The sequence below is a fragment of the Clinocottus analis genome, unplaced genomic scaffold (genome assembly GCF_023055335.1).
Source record: "Clinocottus analis isolate CAN_PGR_092001 unplaced genomic scaffold, fCliAna1.0.p SCAF_11, whole genome shotgun sequence".
Classification (NCBI taxonomy): Eukaryota; Metazoa; Chordata; class Actinopteri; order Perciformes; family Cottidae; genus Clinocottus; species Clinocottus analis.
The window spans coordinates 12568794-12589053 of record NW_027175832.1 but is presented as its reverse complement, the minus strand read 5'-3'; the positions used below and the strand labels follow the sequence as shown (position 1 = coordinate 12589053).

Below are 20260 nucleotides of genomic sequence, written 5' to 3'. Positions count from 1 at the left end.
AATGAATTTCATTATCGATCCATTGTGTCGCGCGATTATTACGCCACTCAATAAGTCGCTGGGATGTTTGAGTTAGATAACGTCTTTGTTTTCAAATACCGCGGTGGCTTCAAGAGAAGCAATGTGTAAACATCTTTTTTGAGGTGCAGAATGCTAACCTGCGTTCAACCGTTCAATTTAATGTGGCTTCATGCAGAGGAAGTGTTGCTGCGATTTGTAGTTCGATATCTAATTACCAACCTTTGTTTAGGTAAAGTGCAGTCCGTAAGTTATCCGTTGATACATTGAGTGGTTACTTCTGGAATTATCATCGCTTGTTTTCTGAGTTCTGAGTGTGTATGTCCATTAGTATGTGAGTGTGTGTTTGTGAGTGTGCATCTTCATGAATGTGAGTGTGCGTGTGTGTCTGTGAGTGCATGTCTGTGAGTGTGTGTCTGAGTGTGAGTGTGTGTGTCTGTGCATGTGCGTGTCTGTGAGTGTAGAGAACAAGTTCTGACGTTCAAATAAATCCTGATAAGTTTTCTGATTTTAATTTTTTTATTTTTAATAAATTCTTTATTGCAAAGATGTTTTGCACTGGAATTTGCACTGTCAGTTCTGTTTTTGTAATAAAAGGTTGCAAATTAATGCTGACCACAACAAGCTTTGGCGGCCATGTTGGGGTCCATGCATGGCATTGTTTCGTTGTGTTTTATGCCGCTGTTCTTAAGAAATGGCCATTATATCCTGAAGGAGACACAATTTCAGTTCAAAATGGTGTGCCTTGTGATTATTGTACTGTGTCTCATTGTTGGATGTGGGACTAATGATTCAGAATATGGGTTTGTCAGCTCAACAAGACAGGCTTGTACTTCAACTTGTCCAGCTTCTCAAATAATGCATCTAACTTACTTTGGCTTCACTCGGCGTATCAGCGTAAGGACTGTTCTCATGTGTTTCTGTTGATACATCGGGTTGTGGGTACGTTTCCATTGACACACTCGTCAATAATCTTCTTTTGCTTTTCCGCCAAGCAAAAGTCAATGTCTTTCACTTGCGCAAAATGAACTGTCGATGGAAACTTGGGAGGAAGCGATGAACATGGCAACTCCGTCGGGCGATGTCTGCCTTTACTCTGTGATTCATTTCAAGGTAAAATAAAATACTGGCTACATGGGAACAGCACTTAGCACAGCAAGCTGAACAGTCACTGCTTGTCCTCCTGAATGAGCACTGAAAGCAGCTTCATCCAGACACACGTCCTGGAGCCGGAGCTGTGTGGGACTACGGTTAATAGTATGAACCCAGACACGGAGCGCTTGATGTTCCGACGTTTGTGTTATTTCCACAACAAGTATAATGCAGAAATAGTTGTTGTCCCATGGTCGATAGCAGAAATGAAAACTGTTTTACAGCAACCTGACCGGGCTATGTGATGGTAACTAGGGGTACAGGGACTCAAGCCTTTCCACCGCAACTGGTTGCGAAAAAGCGAAAAGCGAATTAACCACATAAAGTGTCGAGTGAGTAAAATCAGGCGAAAAAGCGTTGCGCTTTTGGTGTGAATACGGCATAAGCCTGCAGACTTTTGTACGCTTTGAAACTTTCCTGTGTGCAAAAACTTGTCTCCAGTACGCAAAATCAATTGCAAAATCCATTGCTTCCCCTAGCAGCAGGCTAACTAAGTGGACCCCAAGATGGCACAATTGAGATGCTGACATCACGTGAATACGCTCTATAGCGCCAATTGCATTCACTGTACTCCTATTAACATCATGCACGAATAGTAGAGGGATGTAGCTTCACCTTGCTCTCTGTTTGCCATCTTGCTCGAAATGTTGATGTTGTTCTTGTTGGTTGTTGTTGGTAGTGGTGAAGAGGTCAAGCGGAAATGGCTGTATCACCACTAGTTGTAATGAAAACAGCGCCACCTATCATATCAGATATGACATGCTTTCGGCCAATGATTCGATGTATTTACTGCCATGTTAGGATAAGAGCAGTTGACCCAAAAGATAGCATAGTCTGACTAAAGCAAGATTCAAATTAATACCATCATGGAAACGCACTGACTGTGAAAGAGTAATGAGACTAGAAAATAGAAAACATCCAGTATGAACCATGAGTCTACCTTCATGTTTCCACCAATTTTGCTGTGTGGTTTCCAGTCTGCATGGATGGGAGTACACATACGAGCTCATTTAGTAGCCACCTGACAGAACAAGGGTTACCAGCAACCCTGGCACATATTAAATGCTCATTTCCTTTCCTGTCCCACCCGACACCTCCTGCTCTTATCATTATATAATATATAATTCATATATATTAGTGTGTATGACCTTTTATTTGGTGGCGACTTTTTTTTTGGCCGGGTAGTGTATTTATATTTAGATACTCCTATATATTTGAATCTCGACTTTCAAGCTTTTGATTTGCTTGATCTATTTGGAGAGTGAGCTTTTGTTCCCCCCACAGAGTCATTCATAGAGAGGCGTTTGTGTTTATGAAATATGGAATATTTCTAGTAATATATGTAAAATCGGATATCTGCGCAAAATATATGCTTTTCCTGCTTTTCCATTATTAGCCGCTTATGCAGGGTCAGATCTTGGTGGCAGCAGGCCTAGCAGGCTGACCCAGGCTTCCCTCTTACCCGCAACACTTTCCATCTTATTCAGGGGGATCCCGAGGCGCTCACAGGCCAGCTTTGAGATATAATCCCTCTAGTTTGTCCTGGGTCGTCTTCGAGGCCTCCTACCAGTTAGCTGTGCCTGGAAAACCTCTAATGGGAGGCGTCCCGGAGGCATCCTGATTAGATCAGTGTTTTTCAACCTTTTTTGAGCCGCGGCACATTTTCTACAAGAAAAAAAATCTTGAGTCACACCAACAACAAAATAAGTTACAAAATGTCACATTGTAGCATAATACAGCATATGTGGTAGGTAATTATTGCGCTACCTACTGGCATGAAAGAGTATTTAATTACTTGGTCAGCCACTATATTGCAGGCTCAGACGCTCAACAATGGCACATTAGTTGTAGCAACTAAATAACTCCAAATTCTCCGAGATCTCTAAGGCTGAGCCCTACAGAGGAAACTCATCTCCTTACCCTATCTATAAGGCTGAGCCTGGCCCCCCGACGGAGGAAGCTCATCTCTGTACGGCTCAGCTCCCTCTTTACCAAGACGGTCCGGTGCAGCACCTGTTTTCCTGCTGCAGCCGCACCGATCCGTTTGTTGACCTCCTGCTCCATCTTTCCCTCACCTGTGAACAAGACCCCGAGATACTTGAACTCCTCCGCTTGAGAAATCCTTTTCAACCTGATCTCCTTCTCTCTCAGTGAAAAACACCTAGCTGTGGAGTGCAATGTCATTAAAAGATGTCCTTGTTTTCTTTGCTGGTATTGCAAACTAGTTGCATTTCACATTTATTGCAAATGGTATCCCAACCTGCGAGTGCAGATTATGCTATCTACAAAGATCTCTGCTGTCTATTAGGCAGTGTTTTGGCTGACTTAGCCATATTCATCCGGTGAGAGACTGGCGCTGTTGCAGGGAGGGTCTGGCAGGTGGGGATCCTCCAGGAGCACAGCTGCCCAGAGCAACCACTACTGGTGGGTTGAACAAGGCTGTTAAACTTGCCTTAGTTCCTTAGTGCCTTACTTCCTGAGGTCCTTACTGCCTTAGTTTTTAACTCAGAAGGTATTCTTTTACATGTTTTGGTTTAGGAGTAACTTTTTTTCCTTCGTTGATGATTTGGGAATTTATTTTTGTTTCACCATCTGATGATGGTGGACTGTGGCTAGGTAATAAGCGGAGCCGTCCTTCATTTAGAGAATCGGCAGATCGATCCCCGGCTCCACTAGTCCATGTCGATGTGTCCTTGGCCGAGACACTTAACCCCAAATGTCTCCTGTAGCTGTGCCTATGGTGTATGAATGTTAGCTCCTCTCATCCGTGTATGAATGGGTGAATGATGACATGTAGTGTTAAGGTGCTTTGAGTGACTTGTCGTGAGACTAGAAAAGATCTAAGCAAGTACAGGTACATTTATCAGACTTGCCACTCATGCGCAAAGCATCCTGGTGCATGGAGGCACAACAGGAGAGATCAGCTTTTCCAGTCAATATAGCAGCCCTGGGGAATTGATTTCTTCAACGAACTGCATTTACCATTATCACTGATTGGCCATTCACATGGAAGGTGACACGTTTTCAATAAGAGGAAGAGGTCGAGGTTGTGGTGGGAGGCCATCGCTGGTCAGTGATGAGAGGAACACCTCTGTCTCCTGCATGAAGGTGGACACACCTGTTGACCAGCATGTTGCTGTTTGTCTCATAAAGTTCTGCATGGACACTAAACATTCACTTGGGACATCAATAATGGGGTGTGCGGCTGTTCAATCCCGTATTCCTTACTGCCTCCAGAAGCAGCTCTGTTCATGAGAAATACTTGAAGAGTGACCTAATCTTATTCTGAATATTGAATATTGTGCAGAGCACTATTTTTCAAGCATATGTGTCATGACTGAGATGTATTATGACAGCCAATGATGACCTAGCTCGGTCTATCTGCTACTTTAGGAGACATACGCACAGCGTCTGCAGTCTTAACTTCTTGAGAATTCCTCAACTGTTGTTTTTCTGAGACTCAACATTCACTTGTTGAATAGAGAAACCTGGAGACAAAGTGTGATTTTGTGTTCTTGTATCCTTTTACTCTTATAGCATAAAGTTTGGTCACTGAGCTGCAGCATTAACTTGTATTCTAACAAGATTAAAATATATTTGTCCTGGAGATTAGCATAGTTAAGTCTCCCTCTTTTTCTGGCTTTTGGGGCAGCTGCAGCAGGCTTTGATCAGTGTTGCGCGGCGAGGCCCCGGCTTGGCCTGGCCATCCGAGGCCCGGGTGTGAAATTGGTCTGATGTCATCCCCCATTCTCCTCCTTCACCAGCTTTTAGCTGCCGTAATTATATTTCCGCCACAAAGCCCCCGTCCCCTTCATTCCATATTCCACGTTTGACTAGGAAGCATTTAGAGAACTATGGCTAAATTACTCAGTGGGGGGAAGGGGGACAGGACGGCCATCTTTTGTCTGATGGAGACACAGGGAACATCAATACTTTTTGATATGTACTTTTCTTTTCTCTGCTCGTCTGCCCTTTGCCTCTGCTTCTTGGAGGGGTGAAGTTTATGACAAGGAGATGGATGAACTTTGAGTAAATAAGATGGTTTTACTCCTTGATACCTTTTTATTAGCTAAAAAACAACAGGACATATTTAGCAGCATTTCTGTAGTCGAGACCCTTTATTGTATTGTTCCCGCTCTCTGTGGAGAATAAAAGCGTGCCTGCACATTGATTGTGTTCTTAGCTGTGACCTGATGAAGAGTATGTCTGATTGTTGTTGCTTCTTCTCCTTCTAAGCTTGGATTGTGATTGTAGAATGTAGGATCAGTATTTGAGTTGCAATGATCTCAACATATGTGCTGATGAAGACCATCAGTCGCAGGTGAAAGCATATCAAATTTGGTTATGATTATTATTCCCTTCGTAGTTTGAAGGAGAAGAAAGGACACACAGATGTAGTTTTAAAAGAACAACAAAAGTAGACTTAGTATTTGTCTTGGAAGTGTAATTATTCTGAAACTTTGTTCAGGTGAAAATGTAACAGTTGCGTACTAATAAATTATTAATAATCTTAATAATTTTAATAATCTTAATAATTAGAAAAATATTAGATTCTTTTGACAACTTGTGAGATAAAAAAAAAGAAGATGTTTTTTAGAGTAAAGAGCACATCGGCCTTTGATACCCAATGTAGAACTATGTGCACGTCCATTCTGGAGTGAGGAGCCTTCAGGTTGTAGTGCAGATAGATCACATGTCCCACCTTCATGAGGAGGCCGGAACACACGTCCCACCTTCAGGGGCGGACTGGGGGAAAAAAGTGGCCCGGGAGTTACTGTCAGACCGGCATACCTTATACACGACACGACTCAATGCATCACAGCTGTGTGTGTGAGTGTGTGTGTGTGTGTGTGTGTGTGTGTTTTGAAGGTGTGTAACAAAATAAGTTAAGTAACAGAACCTGAACTAACTCGTCAGCCGAGATGTAACATGGGAAAAAAAACAATATCAGTAAACTCCTTTAAAGGATTTACGTGTTGGTGCCATGCTGTTGAATCACGCTAAAAAACGGCGTCGTCTGCGAGTGAGTGATGCAGCGTTACCTTGGTATTGGGCCACACAGAAAGAATGAAGGGCGATTTTATTTTGAAAAATCACCAGATACCTCCGTCTGTGCGTCTGAGCCTCTTACTCTTGACACATGTGAAGAGGCTCCGTGAGAACGTTGCCCCAAAAATGAAACTTAAATGCACGTTTCAAGTCTGCCGGAGAGCCGGTGTTTTGGATTAAAATCAAAGCAGAATGTCCTAAAATCGCCAAAAAGCTCTGAAAACCTGCAAGCAACATCTTAACCATGAGTGTGAATACAGATCGCGATCAGTAGTGTTGCATGCTGGGTATGGTAACCATGAGTGTGAGTACAGATTGCAAGGAGTAGTATAAAAATCAGTCACTGCTTTCTATACTTTAGAAATGTAAGCTCTATGATGGAGGTGAGTTGGCCCCAACTGCATTGGCCCACTGGGAATCTCCCCGGAGTTCTTTATGGCCAATCCGCCCACGCCCACCGCCATGAGGAGGCCAGAGCACACGTCCCCACCCTCACGAGGAGGCCGGAGCGGACGTCCCACCCCCACGAGGAGGCCGGGTCACATGTTCCACCTTCATGAGCCAGACTTTTGAGTTTCATTATTTAAACTGTAACCATGATCTTTGACTTGCAGCATGCAAGCGAACAGGGAACAGATTAAAGGATTTAGTCCAAATAGTTTCATCCTGTTTCCAAGAGGTTGTATATGGAGGTTGTATAAGTCAGTGGTCCTCAACTGGTGGGTTACCTTTGCTTAGGATTTTTTTTTTTTTTTTAAATCCGGTGATTTTAGTTTGAAGGGACTTTTATGCATTGTAGTGTCATTTTTTTCGCCGGCTCATCCCTCAATGTTTTCAGCAGCTTGTTCCAGGATGGGTCAAACCAGGGGCATACCGGGGAAATCCCCGGTGGGCCGACGGGTTTGGGGCCAGCCGACCTCCATCACCAGCCGGCCCTCCCTCTGACATTGCCGGCACAACTACATTTTGCACTTCACAGAACACGTTAAATTGACATACACTGACTGATTTTTATACTACTCCTCGCGATCGGTACTCTCACTTATTGTTTCAACACCCAGCATGCAACACTACTGATCGCGATCTGTATTCACACTCATGGTTTGGATGTTTCTTGCAGGTTTTCAGAGCTTTTTGGCGATTTAAGGACTTTCTGTCTTGATTTCAATCCAGAAAACCGACACTCCGGCAGACTTGAAACGTACATTTAAATTTCATTTTTGGGGCAACGTTATCACGTAGCCTCTTCACATGTGTCAAGAGTAAGAGGCTTAGACACACAGACTTTTTAACTTTTTTAAAAATAACCAGCATTGTTTTGTTTTTTTCTTGTTTTTTTTTTCATTCTTTCTGTGCGGCTTGATACCAAGGGGACGTTGCGTCACTCGCTCACAGACAAAGACGTTTTTATAAGTGATTCAACTGCATGGCACCAAAATGTAAAAAATTGGGTCGCGGCTTGTCATTAAGAGTGATGGTGGGTCCCGGAGCCAGACCAGTTGAGAACCACTAGTATAACTTATAAAAAGCTTTTGGGTCAGACCCAATATTAGAATACATTTGATAGATAGATTTAATTTGAACAGCATATATTTGATGCAACATCAGAATGTGATGAAAACAAAGCATTCTGTCCTGAATTTGGTCAATGATGTTCATTGCTCACAGTTTCATGGTTGTTGTCACCTGTTGCTCTTTGCATGGACACCCAAAGCATTTTGACCTTCATCCAGATCTCCCCTTACCCCACCCCACCCACCCTTAGACTGACAGCCCCACACTGTGCATAGAAACGAGCTCACAGCTTTTCTCCCTCTTTCCTCTCCCAAGTCAAGAGAAGCTCAGCTCATCAAGTCAGCGTCAGGTGGGCGTTACTTCCACATACAAGCAGCTAAGAAAGGAAATGCAGATGAGGGCTCGAGCAGCCATTCACATAGCAGGTCCATGCTGCTGCAGTGGACAAGTCACAGACAACCCTCTGGCTTTTGGTGGATGGATCTCATTCTGCTCGCCCTATTTCTTTCTCTATTTCATTTTGCTCTAATACTTGTCCAGCTGGGCAGATGTTCAGGTGAACAACATACAGAGAGGACACATCTGAGATGCTCTAAACTTGGTGGACTCTTCATTTGACTGCTGATAATTTTTTGTGAGGACGCGGTGTTCTGACCTTTCATGAGTTGGTCCTTAGTATGTTTTAGTATGTTTTAAGTTCCATCTGTGATGTGACAGACTTTGTCAGATGAGACAAACTGACCACATAGTAATGTCAAAGACGAAGAGGCCTTTTCATTATTTTCAGTTGTCAAAAGACAGGAACACTTGGTTTGTATGAATGCTGCGTATTCCAAAATAAAAGACTGAATAAACTCCTCAAACATTATCTCAAATCCTTTGAAGGACTCCCTGCAAATATCACATCGTTGCTTTGTTACTAGCTGTTCCACTGTTCACAACTTCGAAAATAATTATTATAATAATTCACTGTTTTTATATACATTCATTAACGTGTAGGGTTTTAAGTTCTGCTTCAAGAACTGTTCTCTTTTGTGCAGTTCAATCTTTTGTATGTTCTGCAGCCTGCATGCATACTGCAGTCTTTACCAGTTGATGAGAACCTCAACTCTTTCTAGATATTATTGTATGCCTTGTTATTCTCAGATCATTCCTCTGTCAGTTCAGTTCTTCCAAAGTAGCTTTTTCTATTGTGTTGGTGTGATCCAGCAGAAGAATGACCCCGAACTACACATGAATATGATCCAAGTCCTCAGATCAGAATTAAATATCCTGTAAAGTCTATTGGTTCTGGATGAGAGGGTTTGATTGTGAAACGCACGCTTTACATTAGAAAAAGCACAACCTATTTTCATATTTGTATGATGATGTCATTACACCGGAGAGGTGTTGGACCAGGTAGGGTGGCAGGAGCAGTTATGAATGTAGGATTGATATCTTATCCACCTGTCATGTCTTCCAGCAGTTTGACACTATAACCAAATGTATTGATAAGGATTATGATTTTCAACCAAGTGTTATGGTACAATTTTGGAGTCTCAGAACTGTCTTGACCAGCAATTATGGTTGGAGAAGACTTATGAATCTGAGTATTTATATTTGGTTTTTGATAACATAGAGGAAGCCCCAAACATGTAATTTGTATTTATTTTCAAAATTATATAATTTAAGTGTTATATCCCTGTGACCTTGGCTTCTAACCAAGCCACCCCACAAGTGGTTGAAACATTTGACCCAAATGTTTAGTCATTATCACACCGTCATGTAAAAACATCCGAAAAGGTCCAAATACTTTTGAACCAAGAAGTGTTCTTTTATTAGAGAAGCATGCCGTCCTTCAACTCCTCTCTAACATAATATCACAGATTTATTCAAAACAAGAATTATTAGTATTATGAGGGATTACAACATAGTACTGTGACTGGCTTTCAATTAGACTGGATACATGTTATTATATGTAATATTCACTGATATTTTGGCATCATTGTAAGGAAGCCGTATCTTCCCTCGGACACATGATGTCAACCGGCTTTCTGTCACGTGACCTTATAAAACATCTTAAAGGTGACGTAAGATGAGGACCGGTCAGTGATGTGCAGGCTGCCTGCGGCCTCGTCTCTCTTTGTCATGCTAATCATACGGAAGATATTTCAATACAACCCGCTGACTCATCAAATCAACTTCACAACAAATACTAAATGTTTGGCCCTTCACTGTCTGCAATAAAATAATTTTCTGGAAACATTTTTAATTGTGTTTTATTTACCATCACACCGTTATGATATAAATTATGTACATCATATAAAAAAGACCCTCAGTGCAGAGGGAAAAAAATAAGTAAACGTGTTGGTTTTTTATCTTTAAAAATACTGATGTCAAAATGTCTTATAAAACACAGAAGTGTCTTGTTGGATGACCACGTTAAGGCAGAAGCTTGTCACAGGAACATTCAGCATCGTAAAACCACGGTTCGGTTCAGATCCAGGACGGAGACCCGGAAGGCCTAACACATGTCGCGTTATTGCAGGAAAATAAGTTATGTAAACACTCCAGAGCCCCGTTTCCACGTGACTGCAGATGTCCCTTATAAATAAAAATAGAATGGTCTTTGTTAACGACACACACGTTGCCGGTTTTCTTGAACATTCGTGAGAACGTGAGCCATCACTTGGATCCACTGCCGATGGGCCGGAGAGAGTCCTGCTGCTGGGAGCTGGCTTAGTGTTCGCCTCATGTATCTTTTCAAATAAGAATTGAAATAAATCAAAACCGATAAGATCTTGATAAAAACGGGCGGTAAATTCAAATGCAGCTGGAATGTTCCGCTGTTTTATTGCAGCTCTTTGTGCGGGCTCATCTTGTAATTAAACACATCTTTATTTCATTCCGGATATAAAACGTGTTGTCCCTCCGCCCGGGTACAGGTCTGGAGACCCGGGGACAGGTCTTGAGGTCTGGGGACAGGTCTCGGCATCCGGGGACCGCCCAGCCATTGTCCCCGCAGGAGAGTGAACAGGAAGAGCACAGTACAGAGTACAAAACACAAACAACACAAAGTCGGCTATTTTCTTCATTCACAGTTCTCAGAATGCAGCAGAAAAAACTTTTGGTTTCAGCATATTTCTTCTTAATTAATACCGCTGCTCACATACCGCAGTGGAGCATCAGGACACGGCGCTGTCCATCCCTTTTCCCCGGCATCGGCGCCGTCTTCTCGTCTCCGGCCTGCCCACAGACACATAGTTCTCTTCTGCGTTCAGGGGCATGGCCCATTCTAACGTCGGTGGCCATGAGGTGTCTCTAGTCCCTTTCGTCCGTGGTCGGTCCGGGTGTCCCGGGTCGGGACCTAGTCCGGATCTTTGCGCTAGACCCGACAGTACTGGTTCTTGGCATGTTCTGGAGGTATTACGTCATAGGCCTGCTGATGCCTCTACATTAATTATGGCAATGTGTCAGCGCATCAAAGTTAGGAGAGACCCGCAGCAGCGCGACCCGGCCACGATGTGACGCACGAGCCCGTCCTAACAGACGACCATATAGAGGCCGCTCCCGGAGCTGTTTTAAGGAGCACGTCTGATTATATGGAAGTCGCGATTTGTAGCTTGTTATGTTCTATGGAAAATTCTGACTGTGACATGAACGCAGCAGAATGTTGGGTTCGGATTGGACGCCGTCTTTACGACCGAAGACACGCGCCTGCACGTACGCACACGAGGACAAAGCAAATGTCCCAACCCCGTCTGTTCGAGTTTTACATTTGAATGCTGGTTTTGTAGGGTTCTTTTGCAGGTCCAGAATCCTCCGGACAGGGGCCGCTACTCGCTGTCCGACTTGGTGTCCTTGGCCTCGGCGTGGTTGTACAGGCCCTGTGCCATGAGATGCAGCGCCAGAGAGTTTTTATTCCCGGTGGCTTTCTTGATCTTGGCCCGTTTGTTCTGGAACCAGATTTTGATCTGAGACTCGTTCAGGTCCAGATCTAGGGCGAGGCTCTGCCTCCGCTGCTCGGTCAGGTACCGGTTGTTTTGGAACTCCGACTTCAACCGGTGCAGCTGCTCCGCGCTGAAGGCCGTCCGGGGCCGCTTGTCCTCTTTAATCGGGGTCGGGGCCTTCTTTGGCTTGCGGGATCTGGGCCCTTGAGGACAGGGTGAGAACCAAACACAGTATAGCTCTGAACACAACTGATCACATGTTGCTTTATAGGCAGAGTTTACGATAAGAATAACTTGCTATAATACATATATATATATATATATATATATATATATATATATATATATATATATATATATATATATATATATATATATATATATAGATATATATAGATATATATAGATATATATAGATATATATATATATTCTTATATATATTCTTATATATATATATATATATATATATATATATATATATATATATATATATTCAATAACTAATATAAAAGAAAATAACGAATAACCTTAGTTTTTACGGTATAGTTACTGTGATTGTCGGGTTAATGATAACATGAATAGGAATACAAACTTAATTGGTATACATATAATTGTTATATATATATATATATATATATATATATATATATATATAATTTTTATATATATATATATATATATATATATATATATATATATATATATATATATAATTTTATTTTATGCGTGGCTCTGCTGCTTTATGAGTGTTTGAGGTGAGGAAATAATTGGATATGATTTAACTCAATAATTAGGTTATGTAATGTATAACAATTGAAACTATGGAATGTACCTCTCAGTAAAATAAATAATGAATGGCATGAGTTACATCGGTTCATCTGACTACTCTTGATCAAACTGAAGTTATGTTCTTCATGATATTTATGAAACTTTATCATTGTGTGTGTAAAATATTTGAGAGGAGGTTATGCCAATCTGAAGGGAAATATTCTGAGATATGTCTCTTGGTCAGAATTTCTCATTCAGCCTAAGGATTAAGTTCGACCAACAACCCATCCGGTGCAGCTCAGTGAGCAGGGAGGGGACATGGGGGGATCAGGGTGCGATGGAGTTTGGAGCATGGGGGGTCAGGGTTAGGGTGTGCTGGAGGATGGAGGATGGGGCCTCGGCGCCTCTTTCCCTCTGTTACCATAGGAACTCCATTTTTAAAATGCTTTCCTAAAAAGAGTTAGTTTCTATTGTAATATCAAGGCCGTCGTATCATGAGGAGAAACTATAAGTCCAGGGGCCGAATCACTTCGCCGACAGTTCAATGACGTGTTATCAAAGTAAAACAACAATCCCGACACGCTTATTCAGGCTTCTCAAATTTGACTAAATATAACCGCGTGCTCGCCTCGATGCAAACTTTCTGTTTCCATCAACTATAAAGCAACGTTTCGTTCGGAGTCGCCCTTCCGCGGGTTGAGACCGTATTCATGTTTTATCCTATTTAACATATTTAATCTATTTAACCTATGTATTTAACGTTAAATACGTTAGCAGTCAACACAAAGGCGAAGTGTCTCTCTCTCTCTCTCTCTCTCTCTCTCTCTCTCTCTCTCTCTCTCTCTGTCTCTCTCTCTTTCTCTCTCTCTCTCTCTCTCTCTCTTTCTCTCTCTCTCTCTCTCTCTCTCTCTCTCTCTCTCTCTCTCTCTCTCTCTCTCTCTCTCTCTCTCTCTAGCTCCCTCCTTCTCTCTCCCTCTCTCCATGATGTGAACCCTGCCGTCGGACCCGTCCCGGGCCGCCCTCTCACCCGGTTTTTAGCCTGTCGGACGGACTTATAATATGGACACATTGTCAGAAATCCTTTTCCATCCGTTGGTGTGTAAAAGACTTCGAGCTCTCTTCTTCACGTCGATGCTGCTGGTTCTGGGACCACGGCCTCACTTTTAGACCCCCCCCCCCCCCCTCCCGCCCCACATTGTCAAAAAATATGCTAATGAACATCAACAAAGAAGACTTAGGAACAATGGCGTTAAACTTGGTTTTACTTCACTTCCCCATCTTTTACACTTTATATTCGATTCGTATTTCATTTCAAGTTCGTTTCCTGAGCTTCTACAAGCGGGCCGTGTCGTCACGTTATCTCCATTTAAAGAACAAATGTAAAACCCAAACAACTCCAGTGACTTTAGAATGTGCATTAAAGTACTTTGTATTATGTAAAATATGGCCATGTCTTTTATAATAATGTTATATGATTTTGTAAATATATAAACTGTGACATAATCTCAAGATAATATAGTAATGGGGAAATAACTGCTTTGTCATTCGTTACAGTTATAGACAGCAATGTTTAGAAGTGGACTGGGGGTTGCAGTCTCTTTCTTTTAAAGAATGGACCTGCAAAGCTTTTAAATTGTAAAAAGATGCCTCGGATCTTTTCTCTCTGGAGAAGAAAAACTACTGCTTCTGATTCACTTATTTTAACGTACTCTGGAAATTAAATAGGCTTAATTCATTTAACTTCAATAATTAATTAATGTATTCATGTTTTATTCTTTCCTTTTTTCTTTTTCTTCTTTCAATGAACAAAACGTGTCCGAACAATATTTCCCACCAACCTGCTGACGGGCGGTCCGAATAGCGGGTGCAATACACCCAGGCGGGCCACAGCATCGGCTTGGCCGCGGGGGCCGCGCCGGCCTCGGGGCTGCGGGATCGGGCCCCGCGACCCTTCACGGCACCTTCAACGGCTCTCAGTTCAGGTCCCCCAGCCTCAGTGTCCGGATGCTGGTCGTCGGCTGCCCCTGTGTCCTCCTCCTCGCCTCCTGCTTCAGCCGGCTGCGGGTTGCCCGTTTTGGAAGACTTTCTCCCGGTATGCTCCTCTCTTCGTATGATCCCTCCCAAACCGTCTGCATCCCGGACCGAGGTCCCGTCCTTTCCCTTTCGACCGAAGTCCGGTCTTAAAATGTTGTCGATGTAGAAGTTGGTGATCCGGTGGTTCTGGTGGCCCGGCGGCTGGAGCAGGGGCCGGATAGCCCGGTTGGACTCCTCTCCAGAGTCCCGTGGGCGCTCCGGGTCTCGGCCCGCGTTCTCCCCCATGGTGATGGAGCTGCTCCCCTCAGCCCTCAGAGTATGCCGCAGAGTAGATCCCAGTGCCCGGTTGTCCGGTCACTTAGTGACCAGGAATTAGCTTCTTATTGTTATGACCCCAAACAAACAGGCGATGAGCTACAATAATTCCTTTTTGGGCAGAATAGCTGATTTTTTTTGTGCTATGAAAATGCGCCTCTTATGAATTTGACAAAGAAAAATCATGCTTCTCTTTTTGCAGAAGCCTCCGCCTCATGCTGTTCCTGCTGCGGAAGTTTGGGATCAAAAAAATGTAAAACGATTTTTAAAAAATGGTCAGGCTTCTTTATTTTTTCCGGGTCTTGAACACAATGTTTGAGGCTTCAGCAGAACTAAGCGGCCTGATGAAGACGCCGCTCAAATACTTTCACTACGGGTTTTGGTTCTAATTTCTGATTGGCTACGAGACGCTCTGATGACGTCGTACTACGGGGCTCTCAGACACGTGCCTCGGACCAATAAAGCTGGAGAGTTGGTGTCACGTGAGCTTCCCGGAATTCCCTGGAGATGCAGATTAATCCAATCCCCCAGTGAGTTTGTGATGCATTCAGGTTACAGCGGAAATTTCTTGTTACTTGAACATTTAAAGGCACAGATTAAATTTTGGATATGGAAAGGTTATGTTGCTCAGAAGAATCTGGTCAGCTCTCAGATGTAAGTGATGATGCCATGTACATGAAGAGCAAACGGAAATACAGAGCGCTGCTGTGCAGCTCCGTAAGAGTAAAGAGTCGTGAGAGCCCGGCATAATGAGTTCAGGTCCCCAAACCGGACATGATGAGTTCAGGTCCCCAAACCCAGACATGTCCAACAGTCCATCACTTCCTCTTTGATCTGAGGACATGCAGTGCTGCAGTTGGTGCTGCTATGCATCATAGACCTACATTTTAACAATATACTTATACAATTTAACTGAATTGAAAAGGTAAATAATTTGAATTGCTAAACCAGGCTCAGCTAAAGTGTATTTGCAGATAATAGACTTATTCTAGTTCACATTTAGTTAGTCGGCTTCACTTCTAATACAGAGCTGCAGCCTTTTTTCACCTCTGCTCCATTTGTGTTGGCATGACGTCAGAGGCCTTGATGGGGCACCGCAGGTCGGGATGAAGCCTTCTGCATGTTGCTGGGGACCACATGGTGGAAGATCTGCCTTTTTTGCATGCACCATATAACTGTGAGGTCCTTGTTATATTAATCATTATATTAATTAGAATATTCTAATATTATATATATATATTCTTGTTCTTCTTTCTTATTAATATTAATTATGAATTAAATATTGAATATAAAGCTCTTCTGCTCACGTGCTGGTATTGAAGGAGTATCACAAGCGTAAAATGTTCCCTTTTTACACGTGCAGACAAATATTAGGGACGAGAACCCGGATGTTATCTCATCCTTTTATGTGGCCGACGACACAGGCCGAGCAATCTGCTGTTCTTCTTCTGATGATGATGATGATGATGAGTATGATGGGTGTCCCCTCCACAAAGAGGTGGTCGGCCTGTAACTGTGCGCTCCAACTCTGATGCAAACGAATCAAACATAAAAGCACAGATCTTCATTGATAAAGCTAAAAAATAAACAGTAAAACATTAGCTGTTAGCCTAGCGTTCAGTTTCAAGTTTCATCTAGTAACAGATCAATATCTTGATATCTTGATTGTTATCTAATGTTTTAATTATTATATTCATGTGATTGGGTAAAGAGCGTTGAACAGCGTTCTATTGGCCACAGAAGAAGCAGACAGCAAGCCATGAGGAACAGACAGGAGACAGGAGCTACTGAATAAGAAAATAAAGGGAATAATAATTAGAATACATGCAGTGTATTTGTAAAAAAACAAAACAATTACATTATAAAATATATATCATTTTCATTTATTTTTTTAATTATAGACTAGCTATAACTTTATATATTAGACTACATTATACAGTATGCACCCATTCACTATTATAATTATTAGTATGCACCTACTGTAATATGAATCTATTATTTAATGTGCCGCTGTGAAACATCAGGATGTATCATATTGCATATTGAATATGGTTTTGACAGTTCCACAAGGTCGGCAGAATCCTCGACAGTAACCCTTCCCTGCGTCCTCTGAACCCGAAGCTCCAGCTGGTCCCTGACTCACAAAGTCAGAATTATCATCACGTTACCGGCAGACCGGCTTGAGGGGGTTCCTCGTGAGACGTTCACGGTCCTCTCCTCTTCCTCACGACGGAACAACGTGTGTGCCATCCCGGGCGCGCCGGAAGACATTTGATATGAACAGCATGTTCTAAATATTCTAATGAGGGATTTATTTAATGGCACGACCAAACCAAGTCATATCATTTATAGTAAAACTCTCAAACATAAAATAATAACAACATAAACGTGTGTCTCTTTCTTGTGATTCCCTTCCAGAACGTTGCTGTGAGTGTCACGGAGTTCAATCCTCTTCATGTGAACAATGTGTAATATATCCTTAAAGCAGCAGCAGCAGCACATGTTCCACTGGACCGTGTTCTGAGGGGACGTGTCCTCCTCATCCTCCACCAGGTAACATAGTGTCAGACACCTGAGGACCAACACAGCATCCCGTATATCATTTCCATATCTCAGCCTGCAGAATGGGAGCGGCTTTGTGGCCCTCTGAATGCTGCTGTCTATGCATTGTGTTGGAGACCAGATGTGAGATGAGCCGGGACACAAAGCAGAGGTCAGCCAGGACCATCAGCTTCCTGTCCGCTTTACAAAACCTCCCGGAGGGGGAGGAGGGACCAGGGAAGCTCTGAGATTAGGGGACACTTCCTCTTCACCCTGTCTGCTCCGGCAAAGCAGAGACGGGGTTAGAGGACACTGATCGAACGCTGCAGCGAGACCATGAGGCAAAGACGGAGACCAGGAGAAGGTGTGCCAGCAGAAACCGTCAGTAGTATAGGATGTGTGTGTATCCGTCATCTTCTCGTATCTCTAAAAAACAGCTGTCTCAGAGAGTCTTTTGGTTTATTTTGTCAAACAAGACAACATGGCCAAATGTCCCTGAACAGATCACAAGAGAGAAGAGTTACTCAATAAAAAGGAGGCAGACGTCTCGTAGCCTCATTGAAGAGCAGACGGACATGCGGACACGAATAATAATCATGTCTTGTTCCCTGATGTTGAAATGAAACAAAAACCACAGAACCGAAGTTCTTCCAGGTCCAGAGGAGGTCCTGAATGCTGCCTGCAGGACGACTGAGCCCCTATTTTTCAGGTCTGTGTTTGTGGAATGTCTTTATCGGCTTCAGCAGCGTTTTAATGGGAATAATACATCATTTTATTTCTGAATGACAAAACGATTGGAGAGTTTTTTGTTCAGAAGGTTTTGTCTCATTTGTTTTTCAGTTGATTTAAAACCAATGTGTTCTCAAATCTATCTTATAACTTCCTTATTGATGATCCAATCCTGACATCTATTTCATTTGACTGTGCTTTTTTTTTTTTTTTACTGAAAAACAAAACTGAATTAACATTTACATATACAAAACTAAAATAAAGATGCCCCTCCGCCCCCTGGATCCTGGTGCTGGGCTCCAGTCCCGGTCTCTCCGGCCTCTGACAGCAGGTTCAAAAGGCCGTGAGCAGCCTGGTTGCTATCAGTTACTGCTCTAATCCTCCTGATCGTTGGCCGTGGATAAACCCGGGCTGAAAGCAGCATGTAGGCCAGACTGACGGGCCTCCCGAGCTCCAGTGGAGCTTGGCATCCCGTACCGTAGCTCGGTCCTGCATGAGTTCACAGCAGTGCTGACAAAGGAAGGTTCGCGCTGTTGCTTTTTTAATTTTAAAGAGCCTTCCTAGCCTGCCCCTCTTTAGAAGAAAAGGATGCAGCAGGCTCCAGAAGAGGCTGTGTGATTGAAGTGAGGAAACGCCAGCCGGGTTCTGCTGTTTGGAGGCGCAGGGAAGGGTCTGTAGATATGAATGCTGGAGTGATGCGTGCTATAGATATTTAATTAGATTCTAATTCACGTTAAAATGTTCATTCATCAGTCACATGTCTCAGGCTGCACTTTAACTCATCTGTGTTAGATGTGTTATTCTTGTTGGATCTTATATTCATCTTGTTAGTTCATGTGTTTATAACATACCTTCAAAAAAAGTAAGGAAATTAATTTTAATGCGTATAAAAATTCTGAATCTGAATGAGCAAATATTTTTCACATAACAGTTTTTTGAGGGACATAACTATATAACTCCACGGCTCGTCTGTCCCCAAAACCCTGAAGAAGAGGAGGAGCCAACAGCCATGTTCACTGTTCTTTACCAGGAAGTCAAACGGTTCTTTGTGTTTGGTTCTGCTTCCTTTTTCACACTTACACTGTACGCTCCTGATTCCAAAGGTCAGAGGGTTCGTGAGCACTGTTCAAAGGGAGTAAATGTGTATACAGTGAATGTATTAGTATTAAAATGTATTAGTATTACATTTTAATATGTGTGACATGGACTGGAACACAGAAGTTCCCTCATCTTTCATGGAACGTCATAAACAGTGAAAAGAAGATGAGCCACAAATTGCATGCAGAAAATAAAAACAGCAACAATGTGATGTAAACACTGTATTTCTGTGTAAAACTATGACAGGATAGGTTTCTTATACTATGTGAATAAACATATAATAAAAAATGAAATACATTTAGAAATTATTTTAATCCCTTCTGAGGGGATGTTTTTGCCTGTAAATTTTATCAGTATCCACAGAGTGTTTATGTTTGACTTCATCATGTATGACTGATATCATACAGAAAACTATTTTTAATATGTGATGACACATCTGAAAATGACAGAATATTTCTCCCCTGCGATACACTGCACATGTATGATGTGTTTTGTTCCAACAAGCACACTAAAGAGCTTTAAAGTCAAAAGGCGGTGCAAAGCATGTCTTTTTAAATGTCTGAAATCATTTTATTTAAAAGTGCATCACAAGAAAATCTTTGTACAGCAATACGACCTTGGCCTGATGTATCACAACCATCTCCTTTGACTTTCCATTATCTTTCCTTCTGTCATCTTCACACAACCATCAGCCAAAAGCTATTAGCATTCCAGCTGAATATCATACTTGAAATGCCCTAATTAATACTGTGTTGCTTTGTGTCTCTAATCTGACTGCTGATTGAATGGGTGGCAATAAGTACCACTGTGAAGCCCTGGGGGGCGTTTCCATCAGACTCTCCGTCCCCACTCTGGCTCTTGGAGGTCATTCTCAGTTTTTCTATTAACGCCAGGTATTAAAATATATAGTATACATACATACGGCTGCTCCATAAGGGCCCGATGACGAGGTCTGATGAAGCGCCTGTACAACTGGAGCGTTCCATGTTTCTGACATTATCAGCCTCTCATTTCAAAAAGGCCTTTTGCATCACAGTGACCATCTGTCAATCAAACAGTCAATTTGGGCAGATCAAGTTTATTTTTTCAAGGCTGCATGGTGGTGTAGTGG

General features: G+C 42.6%; 2 protein-coding genes across 2 annotated transcripts in view; one reads left to right on the top strand and one right to left on the bottom strand.

Moving 5' to 3' along the window:
- The window catches only part of cnpy1 (canopy FGF signaling regulator 1), a 45959-nt gene extending 26568 nt beyond the window's left edge, over positions 1-19391 (top strand). The window contains exon 5 of the mRNA XM_068600136.1: positions 17200-19391. Coding sequence (XP_068456237.1) covers positions 17200-17253 — 54 coding nt within the window. The 3' untranslated portion in view covers positions 17254-19391. The remainder of the gene's footprint in view (positions 1-17199) is intronic.
- On the bottom strand, positions 11530-15125 carry LOC137802316 (homeobox protein engrailed-2b-like). The gene is made up of 2 exons (XM_068600119.1): positions 14271-15125; positions 11530-11866 (listed from the first exon to the last, which is right to left on the bottom strand). The coding sequence occupies exons 1-2, from the start codon at positions 14749-14751 to the stop codon at positions 11550-11552; spliced, it is 798 nt and encodes a 265-aa protein (XP_068456220.1). The 5' UTR covers positions 14752-15125; the 3' UTR covers positions 11530-11549.
- Positions 19392-20260: the final 869 nt, after the last annotated feature.